This window comes from Atractosteus spatula, chromosome 12, assembly GCF_055471065.1.
Source record: "Atractosteus spatula isolate fAtrSpa1 chromosome 12, fAtrSpa1.hap1, whole genome shotgun sequence".
In the NCBI taxonomy this organism is placed as follows: domain Eukaryota; kingdom Metazoa; phylum Chordata; class Actinopteri; order Semionotiformes; family Lepisosteidae; genus Atractosteus; species Atractosteus spatula.
The window spans coordinates 22,592,982-22,615,901 of record NC_142717.1 but is presented as its reverse complement, the minus strand read 5'-3'; the positions used below and the strand labels follow the sequence as shown (position 1 = coordinate 22,615,901).

General features: G+C 36.6%; 1 protein-coding gene across 1 annotated transcript in view; it reads right to left on the bottom strand.

Annotated features, from left to right (window-relative positions):
• Positions 1–6,323: 6,323 nt before the first annotated feature.
• ptpn3 (protein tyrosine phosphatase non-receptor type 3) overlaps positions 6,324–22,920 on the bottom strand; it is a 125,586-nt gene continuing 108,989 nt past the window's right edge. Inside the window, exons 25-27 of the mRNA XM_088929442.1 lie at positions 12,475–12,620; positions 9,842–9,977; positions 6,324–6,705 (exon numbers count right to left, since the gene is read on the bottom strand). Coding sequence (XP_088785568.1) covers positions 6,628–6,705; positions 9,842–9,977; positions 12,475–12,620 — 360 coding nt within the window. The 3' untranslated portion in view covers positions 6,324–6,627. The remainder of the gene's footprint in view (positions 6,706–9,841; positions 9,978–12,474; positions 12,621–22,920) is intronic.

Genomic DNA, 22,920 nt, shown 5'->3' with positions numbered 1-22,920 from the left:
GCTTGTTATGACATGAATGTATATTACAAAAAAGCTACTGTATACAATTTGTCAAGTGAAATGGTTTCAGAAATTTCAAATATTCAATAGATTAGAACCAAAAGTATCAGATGAGATGTAAACAAAGCTGTGCTTTACTTAATTAATACATTTTTTGTAATTATCCATGATTGTATAAACATATAAATTTTCATGAACAGCTTAAGCAGGCCAAACCTGAAAACATACAGAACAGCTCCAAAACCATGGAAAAAAGTATATTATAAATGTCAACATTGTTAACTATATAATTTTTAAACCATGTATATAAACCTAGAAAAATGTTTATTACATTCATTCAGGAAGAAAAAAAAGTATAACAACAATGTTAAGGAATAATTTAACTTTGCAATATTAACATCAATTTACAGGCAAATAATTCTAAACAGGTTATCTTCTTTTTAGTGTACAAAAATCAACAGAATGTAATGTTCCACATGTGCTGTCTTTTTACTGTTCCTATAATTTCTAACACTTTATAACTATGACCAAAAGTGTTTGAACTACAGTGTTAGGGCAAAGCAATACTCTTGGGCATGGTTGTAATTAAGTGCAATCAGTAGTAATGAATTTGTAGGAAACTGTAAAGACAGTAACTTTGTGAGCATGGGAATTCAACCTGAATTGGGCATTTGAAGAGCGTAATTCGTGCAGAAATGTCAAGGTCCTGACCTTAAATCCATTGCTTATTAACTTACACACAAGACTGCTTACTCTTAATTCAGAGTGTCATGATCACTGACAGTATACATATGTTTACAGAAAGCCTATGATGCGTGTTCAGAATGAGGAGTGGGACAGTGGCTAAAGTACCCAGTTCTGCTTTGACAGACACTAAATTTCAATACAGAACGGTAGTTCTGATTTCAATACTACTCTCTGATCCACTTAAAGAGTTTTTAACTGGGCACATGTGCATTGGACACAAAAAGATTTCTTTTGGGGGTGGGGGTTATGATTGAATCCCTGAAATCTGAGACACTGTCAAATTGCAGTCTGTAATTTTTGCTGTTTCTACACTAGTTTATGGAACTTACTTCCTAACTGTGTTATCCAATTCTGCCAGTGTAACAAGCCACAAGTCAGATAATTTCCCACTTGGATTGCACTCACGATTATCACCAAAACATAGGAAAGCAAAAAGCAGATATAGTTTCAATTTATTTTTTGACCAGTCTGCCTCCTAAATAAACGTGCCAACTCTGCACAACTACTTCATCTATAATCAGTGAAAACTATTGCAAAGAAAACAACCATACCAATCTTTTGGTTTCAGCCCATTCACTTCCAGTGCTCTGAGTGACTACAAACAGGCAGATCTCAGGACACTCAATTTGTTTTCAGCAGATCTGTCTTTCACAGTCTCCAAAAACATACTGCACGATGAGAACCTGTAATATACAGTATACATCTTTATTTGCTATTATCATCATGTCTTTGTAAGCTCTATTGATCACCTTGCATCAATTATGCTGAAGTCTGCATTTCCATTCCTGACCTTGGTGTTGGAATACACTGTAACTATCTCTTAGGCCTCAGAATACTGCAGTTAAGCATTACATCATTATAACACACAAAAATAAAACAACGGGGTTCTATATTACACTCTGCAGTAACAAACCAAAGCAACACAAATCGAGGAACAACTTTCCAGTCCTGGTGGGACTGGCCCTGAACAGGAACACTCTTGGTCCAGACCCTTCAAAAGTAGCAGGAGACAGTAAGAGAGCAGAAGCTCTCATGACTGCAGAACAGTCGACAGCAGGACAAAAAGTAGAAAACAATCTTTTAAATGAACAAATCTTCTTTTCTATTACTGACTATCGCAATTCTTTTCTTCTTTTGTAAGAGTACAAATAACAGTGAGGAGAGCATATTAAAAAGGCTTCACTCCTCAACTACACTATACTCTTCAGCATTATAGTTATGTTTGGGTCATCATCATTGAAAAGAGAAAGTAAACACAAATGGGCAAGAATCCAAACTCTCCGGGGTGCCAATTTCATGTCGACAGTGTATTTTATTTAATCAAAAATATGCTATATGTAGCACTGTGATGGATTTGTTCATTCCTAGTCATCTTTATTTTAAATATTATGCAGCAGGTACCATCTGTTCGGAAGTGTCTACATTAATCCAGTCAAGCTGTGGTGGCTGCCTGTACTGTATGTGAATGTGTGTAGGAAAGAAAGGGAGTGTGTGCAGTGCAGGTGGGAGTGATCAAGCAGACTGATTGAGATTCTCCTGGGAAGACTATGAAACAAATATATATACTGTATATGTATATTTTAAGCCACATACTGTACTTGGGAAAACACTGAGTCATTATTTAATTCAGAGGTATTGCATAGTCTGGATAAATATTGTCACAAATCAGCTGCATACAACATAATATCATGTATTGCTTAATATTAGTAGCAGTCCCCGAGTCTCAACACATTTGAAAAGAAGGTTTCTGAAAGTTTCACTAAAGCATACTAAAAGAACATACTGTACAAAAAACGGCAAGTCCTTTACAATGTATGGAAATGTACAGAAAACTAAATATTTTGAATCCACAGTTCTTTTTTTGTTTTAGGTTGGATATGTAAAGCTTCTGTACATCGAGATTTCTGATATCTCTTCACTAAGAAATAAACTGCCAAGGCAAAAATAAAGAAATGCTTTCAGGGATCTAAGATGTAGGTAAAATACAAGATATAAAGGGGTGGCTACTTTATACATTGAGAGATCAAACTGCATTAAAGCTGTTATTTCACTGTTAGTTACCTTCTTCCTTACAGCTTTTAAAGACTGCAAAAAGGATCATTAGTTTCTGCACATTGTGGATAATCAATCAGATACCTGTAATTATGAAATATATTTATGCAAATTACTACCACGTAGACTGAAAACATTCTCTGTATTCTAACCATTTCAAAATCAATGGTCATGATCATGAAACGAGTTCTACAGTATGTATGACATTCTGCATTCTCTGCTATGACAGATGTCTTCCAGCTAGCCATGACCATTTAAAAAAGACTTACATCAAATATTTTAAGTAACGTTGCATTACAACTTCAAGTAATAACAGAGAACAGAAAAAAGTTGGTGAAATCAACTGTATAATACAAGATTTCACAAAGGTATGAACAAGTTAAGACGTTTGTTTACAAAATGGACAAAATCAAATCTTTTTTCCCTTGTATTTTGCTGTCTATTATGACCCACGGCATTCCTCTTTAGTGGTGATAACTTCAAAAGCCAGACACATTTCGGAATAGGCAACAGGAAAGCTAAAAAAAACCTCTCTGAGAGTCTCAGATGTAGGTCTGGAAGAGAACTTTGTTAAAATGAATGATTTTTTCAATCACATCAACTGGTGTTATAGCAGAATGGAAATGTATTTGCTCTGCTACAGGGCGCAAAGGCATTACCCTTTTAAACCAAGATAGTGTAGGTGCCAACTATTCACGGCAGAAATTAAAAACAGCTCTTACTAATGATATCAGAAAAAAATCACAAATAGCACTGAAGAGAATAAATTAAGACAATCTAAGCATAGTATAATTTTAAATTAGGAGACTGAAAAATGAGTCTAATATCTGAAATGCGTAAACCCCTTTATTCACTATGTCCCTGGGTTCTAAATAAGCAAAGGGATACAGATAACCACTGTGTGCAGGAAAACGGACAGATGCACTAATGTTCTCACAGGGCAAATTCTAGAGCCCACTGACAAATAAAACCCATATGGGCTAATGGATAGTTTCCATCGCTGTAATCATGGCCAACCAAATTAAACCAACTGAGAAAATACCCATCTCATTACTTTCATGCTTTCTTTAAACCTTTTTTTAAAATGCTGGTGTTTCTGTGTATAGAGTAAATCCTTAACAATTGGTGGACAAAACAGTTGAAACCTCTAAAACAGTTGATTACTAGGAACGAAACCGCATTTCTTTCTCTGTTGTACTACAACTCTTGAAAACATTTTGTACACATTTTGCAAATAATGAAAAATAAACATCAACTCAGAACAGAACCCAGGACTCAAGAGCTGTGAGGTAGCAGCACTATAATAAAACTGAGATGTAATTAAATTAATCCGGAGCAAAGTGTATCCAAATGTCTGTACATCACTGTACAATGTCTGTACCTCACTTAACTGTGGTTTTGGAATATTAATCAGTCTTCCAAATTTCATGTTTCAATTTTATAGAATGCATGTCAATTATTAACAGTTATTTTTAAGAAAACTATTAAATTATCAGGGGCAATTCACAAATTGTGACAAGATATAGTTGACCTATATCGCCATATGAGGCACAGTCAATATTCTGTACATGTGACCTTGGACTTCCTTCATGCTCTCTCAACTGCAGTATTCATTCTTGCCCTGGAAAGAATGAACTCAAATAAGGATTGGATGGAAAGTAACATAACTGAACATTCAACAACTGAAAAAAGGATTAAAGATTTCTATAAATGAACACATTTATGAAGACAGTACACAAGAATACATTGCAAATAATTAGCAGCTGATTCAGCAGCAACCTGTGATCAGTTTTCAGAAGACTTAGTACAAAGCACAAGGAGGAATACTAAATTTGTTCAAATACATTCTTCACCACTGGAATTTTTCTATTTTACTTAGCAAATTATGAAATAATCAAGTAACCTTGAAAACCTCACTTCCCATATTATCCTACTGATTTTCGAGTAAGGTCTGAATACACCATGATTAAGATAACCAGTTTGCTCCCCATATCTTGGTGCATTTCTTCTGTATTATTCAAAGGTATCACTTACTCATGATAATTATAGCCAAAAACTTTATGGGGAAAAACACAGCTTTGTCATCATGCCAGCAGACAATCTCAAGCATGTCTGCATCAGTTATACTATGGAAAACCATGAGATGTAATAACATTCCTGTTGTGATTGGCACAACTGGAATCACAATGTTATTCTGCATTCTAAATTGCCAGCTAATAAATTGACGAACTTATGTCCTTTTCCTAAGATTCCCAAAGCATAATGGGATACTAATTTGCAATTACTAAATTCTTAAGAGTACGTGCAATGGACGGCTACACATACAAGCACATACTGTACACATTTATAAATGCAGAAAAACACAAAGGCCAATTGGGACGTACTATTTGGACACTAGTCTGATTAAGATGGGCAATGGCAATTTTGTTTGCTTTTTCCCCCAGACACTCTTGTAACCACTGCCCCTCACCTCATCCCTCTATCATTTCTGACTTTTAGCTCCTGATGGTCTGGTCAGAGGGTGAATCTTTGGCTTGGTTTGACAACTAATTCAATAAGTATCAGAATAACAGACAGGTAGATGACCCAACATAAGGACACTAGACCCCTCCTCTGTAATCTTTTCTTCAGCCTTGAGAATGCCTGAGGTTTTGAGTTTACTGTGCAAACTTCAAGAACCACATGTGGCTTGGCATTCAGTTTCCACAAGGATGACTCAGACCCATGCCAAGAAATTGCTGATTTAAGCTGCTCTGGTATTAATGGACCACATAAATGGATGACTTCAAATGTAATTTAAACCTTTTACGAGCATTTTGCTGTTCCTAGTGGCTTGTAATTTTGACAAAACTGAACAGGGTCCTGGTGATCATATAGCACATGAAATAATGTCTTCAAAGAAGAACAGAAAGTTTCTGCTTTGCATCATTATCGCACTTGCATATTTCATCTATCTCACTTCGCATACACTTTTCCACTGGAGTAGAATGATCTGCAAAAGATCAAACCACTATCAGGGTAGCAGTATAGACATAGCCTAAATCTCCCTCCATAATGAAGATGCCTGCGTTCCTCTGTTACCCCTCTAGCTTCAGTAATCGAAAGCTTAACATCAAATCTGCATCTTGAGTATTAAGAATTGAGTATTTAGTATGGGCTGTCATAGCTGCACAACATCTCCAGCAATAAAGCTAAATCACAGTAAAAAGAAGATCTAGAATGATACTGTTCAATTACGAATAAGGAACATTAGCATTAAAAGGTGCATTATAAAATACAAGCTGGCCTATCTGAACAAAACACAATGTTTTTAATTTGGAATAGTCCTTGGCTAAAGCAGTAGTTGGCACCGATCTTTATGATATAAATCTCTATGAGCACCATTCTCATTTACTTGAAGGGATTCTTTTTTGATAGTCTATGCTTTCTTCTTAATCCACCAATTACACAAACAGTTAATTGGGAATGCCAGACATATCAGGCATTAAGATGTTACTTTTACTGTGCACAGTATAAAAGTAATGTTTTTTTTTCCCAATCAATTAAAAAAACAAACAAAAACAAAATAGGACAGTACAAATAGTGCTAGAAAAATCTTATAACTATCCATTATAGCAGTAGTAGTAGCAGTAGGTGTAGCAGTAGTCATTTTCCCCAATGTGTTATAAAGTGCCACAGTTCACACGCGCTCCGCCACGTTCTGTGTGTCTTCTCTCCTGCTGATCTGTGGTTTGAGCAGAACGTCGGAGAGAAGTGCAACTTTCTGGCTGTGGGTCAGCTGTGTGGGAGCCAGGCTCCCCTCCTTCCTCTGTTCCCTGCATGTGTGGGCTAGCTGGACTCCAGTGACTGGCCCCGCTGCTCCTCGTACACACGCAGGATGGCCTCACACACGAAGCGATACTGACTCTGTAAACAGAAATATCAGGACATCAGGTAAGAGGCTGCACCATCTCTGAAACTCCAGACACAGAGGCAGGACTGAGTGTCCCTCCACAGTGCCCTCTACTGCTCTGATGTTTATAGAGTGAGGAGAAGGCACCACTAGACAGCGTGACTGAACATTTGTGACTATAGCCATATACATAATGCATTTTCAGTCAGTCTGAATTGGAGAGTTTGTTCTGTAGATTGGACATTTCTGTGAAATGGGTATTTATAAAACAAACCATATGCTATGTAACCTCTTGCATTTTAAATTCCATCAGTACTTTATTCCTTTTAAGAAAGAATGTCTGGTAACATTTAGTTTACATATAAAGAAGCATGTGGCTTCACAGTGAAGGCATTTATTATATCAAAACTTCAGTCCACCTGCTAACTACAGTACAACTCATAAATGCAGCTTGATGCGTGGTTTCCATTCTGAAGAAGCACAAAACCTTAAGACAAAAACCCGCCCGCAAATTTGCAATTCGATACTTGGACAATTGCACTTCAGTTTGTCCCTTGGATATCATTATTTTATGTACTTTGCATGGCCTAATTTGAATGGGTAATAAAGGTCAGGATCAGACATAGTACTTAACAAACCAAACCAGAAGCACATTGAAGTCAGCATGTCAGTTTCCCTCTAAGCACCTTGTTACTAATGGCTAGGAAAAACATACACAGTAACAGTCAGCATACTGCATATAAGGAAGACTATCTAGTTTTTCTCAAATATTAATACCACACCTGCCCTTTAGTCTCTTTAATGTTTTATAGAAGGAACTTATTATCTTAAAGGGCAGCATGGCACTGATCATAACATTAAGAAAGAGCAGTCTAACTCAGAAAATAGAAGGATAAAAAAGGATTAAATTAAAATATGTATGCTACAGAGCCAGAATGTGTTATTCAATTGCAATTAACATCACTTTGAATCTGTACACACACAAAGAGGGAAAGAGTAGGAAAAAGAAAGAGAAAGACTGAAATCTGTGTAAAATATTGTACAATGGGGGTTTTTAATTAAGAAGAATTGGCTCTAGAGATCAAATACATCTTCATACAGCACTTGGATAAGTAAAGAAGAAACATTCTGATGTTAAGCTTTATGTGGAAGCTGTACAAGAAACACTTTTCTACACTGAACTATGAAGAAAGACCCAGGTTAACCCTTTCCTCATCAGTAATAAGGGCTAGCACTCAAAGCAGAAGTGATGTCCTACTGTATGTAAACATGGTAGACTGGCATTACCCATCAATGTGCCAATGGTGGGTTCTGGCTTGAACATTGTGACTGATGTACATTCCAGACATGAACTGCAATTTAGTGATGGACACATTTACTAGAGTTTTAAAAGGCAGGAATTTCACTGTTGAAGTGTTTTAACTAATCCCCTCAAAGGCATGGAGAAATAGGACAGTTACTCATTATATTCAGAATCATACTGTACAAAGCCTACCTCTAGATCAGAATTTCAACATCTTCCATGAAAGGACAAAGACAAACATTACATTTTGGAGACTCAAAACACATACTGTTATTGTTCATTCCCTGGAGGGAAAAGCAAGGTAGTACAGTACAAGACCACAATCTGAGGAACAATTCGCATTCTCTCAGAAAAAAGTCCCAATGTTTATAGGGTAGGTAAATACCTCTCTCGGATATAACACTGCTAAAGAGAAAAATACTTAGGAATCAACAATTCTGAGGAGACAAAGACATTACCCTTGCATGAGCAAATAGATTTCTCCAAAACAAAGCAATTATACCCTTTAAGAAACAGTTAATTTATTAATAATAACCAATTTCAACATTTAACACAATTACACTGTAAAAAAGGTTACCTCCAAAGTCCTATTTCACAATGAATAACTGTCAGTTACAATAATAAAAAGGCCCCATGAGGTTAAAACGCAGGCCGCAAAATGTCAGCACGGCAGGCTCTTGCAGTAACCTGTTATTATGATAAAGGAAAAAAAAATGCTTGAAGAAAAGAGGGCATGTTGCTGGATTACTGTTCTGGGAAAGGGCACAGATCAGGGACCTGCATTCTTTTATAACTGGAAGGGGCTGTTCCAGCTGTGAGGCGTTAAATGTGCTGACTCATTTGAAGGTTCTAGATATTTTCATTCTTTCCTGTGCGATTTATTTACTTAGGACAAACAATGTCAGGTCTGAAACCCTCAAGTAATGAATTAACTGTGCAAACAGCCTGCTTTCCTGAGATATACAGCAGGAGACGAACATTGCTTATTTCCAACTTCTCTAGTGGGAATTCGATGGTGAAGAAAAAGAAAAAAGAGCACTTAAATACAGCCTCATTTCATTCACCTTTTTTAGGGGTTGCAAAGAGCATTGATAAATACCACTATAAGTAATGACGTTATAATGGTTTATAACATCATTAAGAAAAAATGTAATGGATTTTTTCTGTTCGGTTATTAATGGCAACACAAGCCAAAGTGTTATTCATTTTTGTGTGGATTTGTGAGTGTTTTAGAACCTGTTAAATTGCATTTTTACTTCCTGAGTAAAGCAATTCCATAAACTACACAACCATAAATAACTATAACATGGTCAGGAGCTACTGTACCACTGTTAGAATATGTGGTACTAAATTACTCTACATAAAGCAAACTCTAAGGTAGAAACTACAGATCCAAATGTAAACATGAGTCAGAAACATAATAAGTCACTTAAACTCCAGGTATAATAGTCGTGTAATAACTTAGTATAGTAACATATGTAATGGTGTCTGACAAACTTCATGTTGAGTGAAAATTTTAGCTTTGAAATGCATATGCCTAAGTGAACTGTCTGCAAACAAAATCAATGTCTGGAACATAGAAAAAAAAATCCCCCTATGGTATGCAGGGTACAGCGATATCCGTACAGTATATCAGACTGCCCTCTTCCATCACAATATTAAGAATGGAACCAATTCAATCTGATAAAATTCATGTTAAATACCTCTCAAGATATACCGTGATTATCTTCGAAAGGCAAAGAAACTTGCTAGTCTTATAGAGTTCATCTCTTCCAAAGAAAGAAGAATCCAACAAGCAGCTGTTAAGTTAAAAACTTTAATTTGCTTGCTCAGATACCCAAACTCACCGCAGTCTGCACCATCATGGCTCTCTGGTCCCTCATGGTTCGTACAATGTCCAGTGGGTAAACAGGCTGGTTCTTTTCAATTAGCTCCACTGCTGTCTCCATGGTAACAAGGACACCAGTTCGGCCAATCCCAGCACTGCAAAAGATTCCCCACAATAACACACAGCTGGGTAATCCTAGGAAAGCCTAGAAATACTACAACCACAAGTGTGAAGCCATTTATGGACCTATCTAGATTAATCTACTGTGTCTCTACTGTGTTGTTCCTTTTGAGTTTTATGAACATTCAATATGTACTTAAGTTACTTATAAGAGATAAGATCACTTTACCAGCCATATACAATTTCTTGCATTAGGAATTTGTCTTTTCGCATACCCCAGCTTGCTCTCCATGAGACACACAGATTCACAGACAGGGAGAGAGAAGCTTGGGGTCAAAGCGCAGGGTCAGCCACTTATATGGCGCCCCTGGAGCAATTGGGGTTAAGGGCCTTGCTCAGGGGCCCAACTGAGAAGGATTCCTCTGCCGGCTGCAGGATTTGAACCGGCAACCTTCCAGCCACAGATCCTTAGCCACAGTGCCACTGCTCTGCCCCAACTTGTATATTTAGTATGAATTCATGGTACTCTAACACAAATAATGCTGAAAAGAGATACTCTATAAAAGTCATAGATCCTGGATTGTTTTATTCCCAAGAATGAACTCTTTAAAGATTACAACCCCCACCATCTAACAAAAGTTCTGAGAAAGTTCTCATAGAGAAGCTGGGAGAGACAAGAAAGGAATTGCACAAACAATTGCAACATTAGATTTTATTATTTTTTTAATTTTACACCAGTAAGCATCAACATCTTTTTTAGAGAAAACAAACTGCAATTTGCTCATGCATATTACAATGGCTTCAGGGTTGTGGGTGAGCTGGATCACATTCTGGCAAGCTGAAGCCACTAGGCAGAATACACCCTGCAGTCCATCACAGGGCAGACAAACAGACAAACTGACACCAGGGTCAATTTTCTCAGAATTAGTATTTCTTTGGACCATGGGAGGAAACTGGAGCACCTGGCAAAAACCTCAACAAACATGGGGAGAACATACAATCTCCACACAGATAGCACCCCAGGAATTGAACCCTAGACCCTGGAGCTGCAGGACAGCTATGCTAAATACTGTGCCTCTATGCTATCCTACAAGTTTGCAATTAATTATATCAAACTTTTCTAAAATGCAAGTCCCGTAAACGGAAATATTGTTATTTTAAAAGACCATTGTTATTTTTAAAGAACACTGCTGCAGTGAGATCAACAGATACAGTTAAAACAGTATTCACACTCACTCTCAACATAGCCACAAGATGTACATATTAGTATTGATTATATTGAGATAACTTTGTAAGGGACCGGACCTGTGCTCCATGGAAAGTTGTTGTTGAGTTAGACAACTGAGGATTAAATAGATAATTAGCAATTCTACTGTATTTTGCATGAGCACGTTTTGGAACATTCAGTGTGGGTCACATGAAGATGGATGGATGTTTGCCCGTTATGCCTTCCGGCACTTAGGGGCACCAACATGCTGTTGATGTTACCGGAACATTAGTTTTTTATGGGACAGGGTTGTTAGCATTCTGCCCAACCTCCAACATGGAGGACCTGGCGCCCGATGTGGGACACAAACCCACTGCTCTGAGATTATGAGTCTCATGCTCTACCAACAGAGCTAGTCAGGGCCGGTCACGTGAGGAACATTAAGATAAGTGATGGTATCGGTTTTGACCACATTGTTTCAGATGCTCTTTGAGTGATGTAGTACCTCAAGTTCTTGGTTGTAAAAGGCATATCCTCTTAGTTTCAGTTTGTGCGCTCTGGTTTGTGTTACACTGTTGATTCCAATTACCTCTAAACATTTTGAATATTTGAATTAAGTCCCCTTATAGTCCTGTGTTCAAGGCTACAAAGGTCCAGTATTTTCTTATTGGTGAACCCGAGGTCTGACCTGGGTGCCCTTCTCTTAATGGATTATCTTTCTTGTTTTACTGTTGATCAAACTTGATCACAGTTTTACAATTGTGGTCTTACTGGCACGCTAAACAATTTTAAGATAAAATGTCTTGCATTACGTTATATGCTTTTAACGATATATCCTACCATTTCTGGCCTTTTTCATTGCTTCCCGCAATGTCTACAACAGGGATATAAGATTCATTTGCTATGGGCATTTGATTTCAATGTACTTCAGGTGGGCCCTACATACCATAAAGTACAGAAATACAAGGCACATTCTACATACAGTACATGCATAGTATTGTTTGTTGCATTGTTGCTTTTTGAATTTTGGTGTTTATTTTTATTGTATTTACAATAAATGTACCTTTTTAAATGCAATAATAAATACAGTCATTGCGTTGTCACTAGATGTAAATTTAGCAAAACTTACAGATGACCCTCTGGGTATGGGACGTTTTTCAGCAGTATTAACTATTTAAGATGGGGTAGCTGTGATTGTACTGTGTGCTATGTATGTCTATGTTCTGTCCTCCTGTTGCAGCCCATTGGACAAATAAAATGCTGTTTCTGGGAAACATCAGCCCGCTTGGCTTTCTAAAACTTTCCGACACTTTTTCAGGACTCACCTGCAGTGGACAAACAGTGGGTCACTTTCACCCCTCTTCTGCCGGATAAAGTTCACAAAGTCCAGGAAGTCAGAGGGGTCATCGGGCACACCGTGGTCAGGCCAGGCTACGTACTGCAGGTGAGTGACGCTGCGCTCCTCTCCTGTCTGGGAGAGGAAGACTGTCATTAGTGGGACTGTGGAAGGCCAAAAAGATGCAGAGGCAATAAAATCAAATACCTGAAGATTAGAGAGTAAAGAATCTGGAAAGACTATACAGTACACATCTTTTTACCCCTCGCTCTGGTTTCCTTGTAACTTGTTTAGTGATGTGTTCAAACTCCTATAAGCTATATCCTACTAAAATATCCTCTATAGCAAAGCTTCATACCTTTTGATTGACATCGTTAAGCAGCCCACATACCAAATCTTTGGATGAGAGGAAATACTCATGCAATATTTTCTACCTTCTTAAACTTGCTTGACTTATTCTTAATGAGAAAAACTATAAGGTTTCAAACACTTGGCTCACTCAAGGCTGTGTTAGAATGTTAAGTGTTTCTTCTAAATACTGGAACATTTGGGTTTTGGCTATGCTTTTTTTCTCCCAAAGTTGTACACTGAAGTTAGTGTAGTGGAAAAAGATCCGTGTGCATGGCCGAATAGGGCTTCAAAATTAGTCACTTGAGACTGCACAAAGCCTGGTCTTTTACACCTTGGCCAAGAATTCTGTGGAACACGTGCTGCTTAACCATCTTTCCCAAATCCACAAAGGGCTTTTCTCAGTCACTAATTAATTAATGTGTCCTGAATACAATTTGCCTTGCTTGAGTGAAGCACTGCGGAGCCCAACATATTGCCATTTTTATCATCAATAATTGGCATACAAGCCCAGTCTTTCAGCTTCTCAGGAAAACAAACATCAAACATAACAAACCATTAGCCTTTAGAGCACATTATCACATATGAAATGTGCAGGAGATAGAGACATTTAACTTAATGCAATGAATGACTGCTTCTGCATTCTGAATGTAAGAATTTAAAAGATGTTCACCAAGAATGGTATTACATTCAAATTTGGTTTTCTTAGATATGATTCTATTATCAGCAGGCAGAGCTGTCTTGTTTATTTTGATGACACACAAGTAGCATGAATAGAGCTTGGATACTTGAGTAAGGCGAGAAGAATACTGTATTTATTTTTAAAAAGAAAGATAATAAATATAAAGAGACTGAGGCTGCATATAAAACCACTTCACTGATGAGTGTGAGAATAAGTGAAAAATAAAAATGTCTAAATGAATCTAAAGAGATCAGAATAAAGGACAGAAGAGTGAGCAAATTAAGGTTTTTGGATTTCCTTAAATTATTTAATTCCTTACCTAATTACTGAATAAAGCCAATAAAGTAAGCAACATTCTGACCCATACATGGATTGCAAACTGAGCTGTACATATCAACTGTTTGGGCATTAACATCTCCAACTTTAATTGATAAAATCCTTTGAATTATCTGGTCTGTACAACTGTAAATATATGTTTAACAACAGATTACATATAATTAATTTGTTTTAATTTGTTTTTAAAACAAGTTTTGCCTTGGCTGGATCCAAGTCATTTCCATGGTTATCAACATGAAAACCAGTTTCCTGACATTATCTCCTCTCTCTGTTCACAAACTAGAAGTCAGTACTTTAAACTCCCATAGTAGATCACAAATGGATGGTGATCTTGACTAAACAAATTCTTAATTAAGAAAGTGAACCTGTGGATCCTCCTTCCCTTCTAACTCCCTTCTGACACTGTCCTTTCAATTCTAAAGGATTACTTTATGCCAAGAGAGGTCAGGGACTGGAACAGACGGGCTGCTCTTCCTGTGCAGTTTCATAGATGCTGCCTTGGAAATTACTGTGTGCTCTGGATACTTTCTCAGAAGTCTATGATAACAATCTGCTGCAGATAAACAGAAAAACATACAGATAAAGACAATTGTGGCATTGGAACTGTCCCTAGACTGTGGCACAGTCCTATTTTCTCACAATGAACACTGAATATACAAATATATCCATCAGGTAGTGAGTGACTTACAGTACAAGTACAAGGCATGAAGCAGACATGTGCTTTTATCTGCACCATCGTGTGCTTGGATTTCTGTTGCAACTGTTCTGTCTTCTAGGTTCCTTATCTTAGTGTTGTACATCTTTAGACCTTAATCCTTCCTTGCTTTTGGAAACTGAAGGCTGATGAGATTTGCTACTTATGTGCTTCAGCCCTGTTATTAAAGAGAATGGATCCCTTTAATACTTAAATGATATTAGACCTGTGACTCATTATGCAGATTTCTTTACTCATCTACATTTTTTCTTTTGGAGAAATACAACAAAGTAGTCCATGGATTCAAATGACCATTTAAGAAAACCTTTAGATCAAAGTTTAATTTTGCATTTAACAATGTATACTCATTTGTTGACCTTACACTTGTTTTTGTCGAAATTTCCTCTAATTTATAGTGACATAGCAGCTTTCCATATTAAAACACTTTCTTGCTCCCTGCTGAAGAAAGCATTCTTTTCTATGATAAATCAATGCTGTCGTTCAAAGCTGGTATACGATTTAATGAATAGATTATATTATATATAATAGATTTATAGTCTATTATTCCCTAGAAATGATTAAAAAATGCTACTCAGGACCGGTATGTACGTTGCACATACAAAAACAAAATACACCACTTCATAAAACATACATTTTCCACTAAGTGGCAACGCAGAACTAAACAAAACAAACCTTCAACAGTCAGTAGTGTTTTGAAATGACAGAAACCTTAGCTCAGGTGCAGGCAGCAGAGTCTTCAAATGCATCTACTATAGGGGATAATTCCCTTTGCGAGAAACACTACAGCTGCCTGCTCTCTGGCTGCCCTCTCCTTTGTGGTGATGCATTCAGATTCCCATGGCAACAGCAGAGTGAGAACAAGAGGTTCATTTCAAGGTACACTAATCTGACAATCCTGCCCTGGTCCCTGTATGAGATAACAGCAAACTTCCTGGACAAGGAGCTTTATTTCTGCTCTTGTCAAAGCCAGAATTGAGAAAGGAGTGAAAAACCCTCTACTTTTAAGGCAAAATGCCACAACAGGAAGCAAAGGGTCAAAAGTGAAAAAACCATAAAGGTGGAAAATGATATGGGATAATAGATAATAAATCAATGATTTATTTATTATTAATAATATTTTCATCTAGAAACGTGCTAAATATTTTACATACAAGATTTTTATAAATGACGCTTATCACAGAAAAAGGATCAGTAGTAAGGGGTAATTGTAGCACAATTAACAATGAGGGTCTACATTGGCTAGGGAGGTTTACAATCAATAAATCACTGAGGCCCAATGGTATTTTTCTGGTCCTACTTAAGGAAATGGGGGATGTTATTATATCTACCTATAATATCTTAACACTCAGAATCAGAGCAGTACATACACGTAACAACTGAAGTTGTTACATCAATCATCAATAGTATTCGTCCAAAAAAGTGAATGTTTGTCAGTTTTGTCTGAAGCAGGTTTTCCCACTAAATTGTGACTAATTTTGTGCATTAATGTTCCCATGAATTTTGACTCTCCTGCTCATTAGAAGCAGAATTATAGCAATACTGCCACCGGTTTGACAATAGGGATGGTGTAGACCGAGTTATGGACTACGTTGGGTTTGCCTTAGATGTAACTCTTTGAAATTAGACCAAAATATTCCAATTCTCTCTCACAAAGCCTTAGGTGCATTGCTGCAAAATGTAATGTGGGAATGGAGATATTTTTCCTTAGTTCCACACAAGCACGCTTTGTGGATTGACTGGGCTATTGTTGACCCATCTTTCAGTCAACGCTGGCCTCGTTCTAAATAGGTTCCTCCTCACCTGGCTGTGCAGTTTGGAGGGACAGTCTGATCTAATCTGGGTGCCCTCAGCTTCGCAATGTTTGACTTCACCTTGATTGAGATATTAGGGGATTGTTTTAATATCCTTCTACTGATCAGTGCCTAACTATATCTGGGTTGTTTTGAAAGCTCCTTGGTCTTCAGAACTGAATTTCTACCAATGATTCACTACCTGAGTCAGGGACCTTAAACTGGTACATTTATTCTCAAGTCTCGAAGATTATTTCCAAGTGAGAGACGGAAGCCATACAACTATTTGTATGTTAAGATATTTAAATTAATTTAGGTGTTCCAATCCTAAAAGTTTGAATACTTATGCAATCAAGTTTTCTTTCATATTATCTATTTACTTCTTTTTGTGCAGTTGCAGATCATGTATAAATTGGCTTCATTACTCTGTTCTCCTCCCCACTGATAGCTGGTGTGTGGTGAGTGTACTGGTGCACTATGGCTGCCGACACACCATCCAGGTGGGGCTGCACATTGGTGGTGGTGGAGGGGTCCCCATTACCTGTAAAGCGCTTTGAGTGGAGTGTCCAGAAAAGCGCTATATAAGTGTAAGCAATTATTAATGATGTATATAATATATTCATTACTGCTTTCATTACAAGTTTCATAAATGCAAGCTTTGAAACAGCAAAAATATGAGAACTGTGCAAGTGTCTGATACTTTTGTGAGTTATTTACACTGGTTGAAGGATCATACTGCACATATCTCATGAATGATTTGGAGCTTAAGCAAACTACACACAAAAAAGGGATCTTGGTGATTCTTCTATGTCCTCATGAGACAAAATGGAAAAGCAGTAAAAAAAAGTAAATAATGGCCGAGTATAAAGCAAAAATGTGTAATGTAAATCCATGTAAGTAATGTTAAACTTTACAATGCACCAATAACACCTAACTAAAACTTTTAAAATATCCTGGTCACTTTTGGTTACCACACAGAGAATATATGAAATCTTAGAACAAAATAAAAAATAGCAACCAGAATGGATAACCATATACAGACAGGTGAAGTGAGGTAAGAGAATCCACAAGGGAGACTTAGAGCAGCTTTAAGTAGAAAGATCCTAAATCTTATATAGAGTTAACCCAGGAGACTATTTCCTAAAAACACAGGATCACATATTGAACATCCTTGAAAAACACACCATCTAAAGAACACCATCGTAACTCCTTCATAAACAGTACATAGTACAATCATAGTAAATCATGTACAGGAATCATATAGCAAACCAGAATCACTGTTACTAAGCTGATTCTGTAGAAAGTTCATGTCATCTATCAACTTCTTAATGCAATCTTCCATAATTTTACCTGACATGTTTTCACCTGGAGTTCTTAGGTTTTAGCTGAGCTAACTGTATGTCTATAATGCACAAATGGTTGTAAAGGATCAGGAGTGTGAAGTGTGAAAGAGAACTACTTTGCGACACTACTTATGCTACTTACACATCTAATTGTGTAAAGCAAAGGCACATTCTGTGTATCAACAAAATGAATACTGTAATGACCCATTAAACTAAGCACTTAAATGGAGTTTAAATTTGTTTAATTTGTTTAAGAAACAATTCAGAATTGAGAGCATTAGTGACATCTTCTAAATCAACTACTTGCTTGCTTGATCCTATCCTAAATATTATAAATTTGTTTCTACACCTTGGATACAGCATGTACCGAAATCTCTAAAAATGGCTATTAAATTTTTTAAATTATTTTATTGCTAATGTCCTGGAGAAAGCTGTAGCAAAACAGTCATGTATATTTTTGCAAAGAAATTAGGTCTTTGCAGTTTTTTGACTGCTTTAGTCAAAGTACTGAATGACCTACATCTCTCCACTGACCTTGGCTGCATTTCTATTAGATCTAAGCACAGCGTTTGATACCATAGATCATAACATTCTATTAAACAGACTTGAAAACCTTGTTGGCATAAGTGGACAGATGTTCCTGGTTCAGATCCTACCTAACTGATCGCTATCAATTTTTACAGGTAAATAATGAATATTCTGAGCCTATTGGGGTAAAATATCGAGTCCCTCAAGGTTCAGTGCTTGGTCCTTTGATGTTTTCCTTGTATATGTTACTCCTCGGTCATATAAGTCGTAAGCATGACATTAACTTTCACCCTTTATGCAGATGATACTCAGTTGTACATATCAGTCAAACCAGATGAAGTATATCAATTTTCCAAGACAGAAAACTGTCTGAAAGACATTAGAAGCTGGATGGCTTGCAACTTCCTTGTGCTTAATTCTGACAAAACAGAAGTGCTGGCGCTTGGTCCTAAGGTTGCTAAAACTAGGCTAGCTGAATGTACTGTACCTTGACTGTTGGTGGCTTCTCTGTTGCTCCCAGTACAGTAATTAAAGACCTAGGTATTACTATAGATTCTGATCTTTCATTTGATATTCACATTAAAAATCTTTCTAGAGTAGCCTTCTTCCACTTAAGAAACATTGCAAAGCATAGGAGGCTGCTATCTCTCCTTGACGCTGAAAAATTAGTACATGCATTTATAACTTGAAGAGTGGATTACTGTAATGCTGTGCTCTCTGGTTGCTCTTCAGTGTCCCTAAATAGACTCCAGTTAGTTCAAAATGTGGCAGATAGAGTACTCACAAGAACTAGAAAATATTAACATATAACTCCTGTTCTGTCATGTCTGCATTGGCTTCCTGTTAATTCTGCATTGATTAAAAATTGTCATTCCTCATTTATAAAGCTCTGCATGGCCCACAATATTTGAGTGATCTCTTAGTGCCTTATAATCCCTCTCGTACACTTCAATCACAAGGAGCAGGTTACCTAGTTGTTCCTACAATTAAAAAAGTCACAGCTGGCAACAAAGCATTTTCTTATAGAGCTCCCAAATTATGGAAGAGCCTCCCCAAAGATTCAGACACATCTAAATGTTCAAATGTAGGCTAAAAACATATTTGTTTAGTCAAGCTGATCTGAGAAGTTGCTAATCGATTGCAGTACATCTTGTTTGGTTTTTGGTAGCCGCTAATGACATGCACTTTTTTAATTTCAGAAATTACAGAGTTTCACAAAAATATGCTAATCTGCCAATCAATCATGATATGAAGATATTCATAAACATTTTATGCATCAAAATCTTTAACTCTGTCACTTGCGGTTATTTGGAAATAACTGGTTATTTGGAAATGTTTTGACATGCTCATTCTAACTATATTAAGTGTATACACTTTATAAAAAGCTAAAATGTTTAAACCCTTTCTATGAATATTTGCTTGTATTGTTGTAAAAAAAGTTGTAAAATCCACTTAATAGGGAATATTAATATGGAATCATGTAACTAAAACTTTGGTAGCTGAAAAAAACTGTCACTAATGATATTAATTTAAGGATCTAAATACAGCTACAGTAGGGTAAGTGCGTGCCTATCACCCAGAAGGTCCCATATAACAAAGACTCATTCTCTAAAAATAAAATAGTATATAATACTGCATGTACACTATATTGACATTTTTATTATTTGTATATACTGTATCACAACATGTTAAATATTAAAATGATTTTAATAAATTAAAGACATGAATGAGTTAGCAAATGTGAATACCGTCAACGGTGGGAGTATAAACCAGTTCAACCAGTTTAAAACAAGCCTTAAAATGAAATCATAAAAATTATAATTATAATCTAGAATAAAGCGGTATTACAAAAAACTCTGACACCAAAGTATAAGAATGTCTCTGATCATTATCAACTATATTCATTTTATTACTAATAAATAATAATTTCAAACTACTTGTATTCTGTTCAGGGTGATTTGTGATTTGTTTTCACAATGTTCCACAACGCCTAATTTGAGATACGATGTTTCAGATGTCAATAACTTTGTAAACAAAATACACAGAGCCTTCAAACCACAAGCAGTAAGCAAGTTCACAACAGGAGAATTACTATTCAAAAGTTATGTAAGAGAAACACCTGACCATATAAAGCAGAATAACACAAACTCAAAATTATGCATCTTGGATGAGTATTGGGTTCAACCTCTCTTTAATGTGCAAAAGTGTATTTTCTGTTTCTACTCAGATAACAATAAACTACATATACAATTCTTTTGACAGGAAGTGGCCACTAGCTTTTTCACTACAGCATGCATTATGCTAAATTTTTATTTTCTATTGTTTAATTGGAAAAAGACTGTCTCAAGGGGCTCAGCATTGACAGAGGTTCGAAACCAGGTGTTTTCTGGCGACAGCCCAAGTGCTTCCACACACCACATAAGGGCTTCACTGTGCCGCCTGGCAGTTTTACAAAAAGTGCACTCTGACAACAATATTTTAAGAATGTAGTGCTGAGGTGCACTGCAGATTGCTGTATTATCCGGCTCGCATTCTGAATGGCTGGATCTATACATGCAATGTAATCCCATTTTCAGGAAAAAATACTGTAAAGTGATATTACATTTAAAAAAGTAGCTACCTATGTATTTTATATAACATATAAAATATTTTCAAGAAATAAAATTACATAATGAAGAAACAGTTTCATCTAATGCAACACAAGTGCTACCTAGTGATCTGTCTTGAGTTGTGAAGGGCTGAAAGCGGTATGCTGGATAGATGGCTGCGTCTGTAGCTACTGAACAACTAAACAATCAAGATGGACTAAATGGCCTCTTTTTGTTTGCAACCTTTCATATGTTTTTACTATAGTCCAAAAAGTCTTAGAAATCTAATTTATACTGTCTGATTTGACATTTATAATGATGAGCACATAAAAATTAGATAGATGATTCAGAATACACAGTAAAGTCACCATAGTTACCACTGGGTAGCAAACACTGTATAAATAATACACTGTGTATACCACTGCTGTTATTGTGGTATATTTCATTACTATGGTTCTGCAAGAAGGTGGATTATATGAAAAACTCATGCAGTAAATAAGTAAATATGGATGAAAATAAAAAGGTGACAATGTCCTAAATATTTGAAAATTAAACTCTCTTCATAGGTACTGTAAGTGCTGAAATAGAGATAATTTAATCTGAGAGGCAGTGCTCGGAGTACTTTTATGTGGTATTTATGAGCAGTGCAAAAGCAGTTACTTTTCAGATGATGAAACAAAGACCACATAAAGGTATATTTTACTTGACACCTTTTAGACTAAAGACTTATTTTTTCTGTCACTACTTAAGAAACCAATGTGACTGAATAATATAATAGTTATTAGGAACAGAATCCATGGGTTGCTTTCCTGCACATTCATCCATTTAATTTGCAGTTGTGAGAAAGAGGACAAAAGACTTCAACTTTTTACCCACTGTGTTGAAACTTACAAGGGCAGCAGCACAAGCAATTTCCTTCAGATTTTAATAATATACCTCTATATTACTGAAAATGGCTCCACAGAGGGAAGCGAGTGAAGTAGTAATTTCCTAAACATCAAATACAAACACTGTCAACAGGAGATTTAATATAGGAAGCAACATCATCAGCATTTACACCATCCATCACCTGCTTAATTCACGCAAGAGTACAGTGTTTGACTGCATTTTAAGTTCAGCTTTAAAATATACAGTGTGGACACTGATAATTTCTTCACAGGATGTAGGAATTATTTTTTTTAATTTATTTTGATTCTTCGTTGATAAGGTTCATTTTAGTACACAATTACGAATATCATTTAAAAACAGAAACTAAGAACTGCCATGCAAACAGATGATCATGTTGACAGACTTTCCAATGGCATCAACACTATTCCACATCATCAACCATATTGATGTTGTTTTCATCTTCTAGAGCCTTTAGTGTGGTATACCATAGTAAAAACAGGTTCACGTGTTGCAAAACCTTAGATAATTAAACCATGGTAAAAATACAGGAGTAGGAAAAGCACGATAGAAACCATGGCAATGAAAAGTACATGCTTGTCACTTTATAACTTTAGTAAGACTACAAAACAAGGATGCTAACCATCAAAGGTCCAATATGATTCTTTAGTAAACATAAGTCCTCCCCATTTAATCAATAACCTACAATATAAGTGAGCAAAATGAACCACTAACCAATGGTTATGGCATCTGTGACACTGTTTCTGCCATATCCATATTGGTATGACCTGCAATGACAAATAAGCACCCGCACATGGCACCTCAGTAACCCTCTATCCATTATCAAAGAGCTTCATATTCCTTGGCTGGCTGTGGCAATCAGGAGCCTAGCTTGAAAACACTACACAGCAGACAGGATTGTAGTCTATTTCAAAACGTCAATTAGCCCAGCCATCATGTCTTGGTTGAAGGAAACCTGAGCACCCAGTGAAACCCTATATGAACATGGAGGAAGCATGCAAAAGCCACAGAAAAAATGTCTTAGTCCAGAACTGAGCCCAGGAGGCAGCACCCACTGCCACACTACTATGCTGCTGTACTCCAACATACAGTTCTATAATGTGCAATGAGGGCTAGTGTCATCATGCTGTGGGTGTAGCACTTTGCAGCAAGAGTTGAAGGTCTGAAGCCATCACTTTTAAATGTCCTCTGTGAAAAAG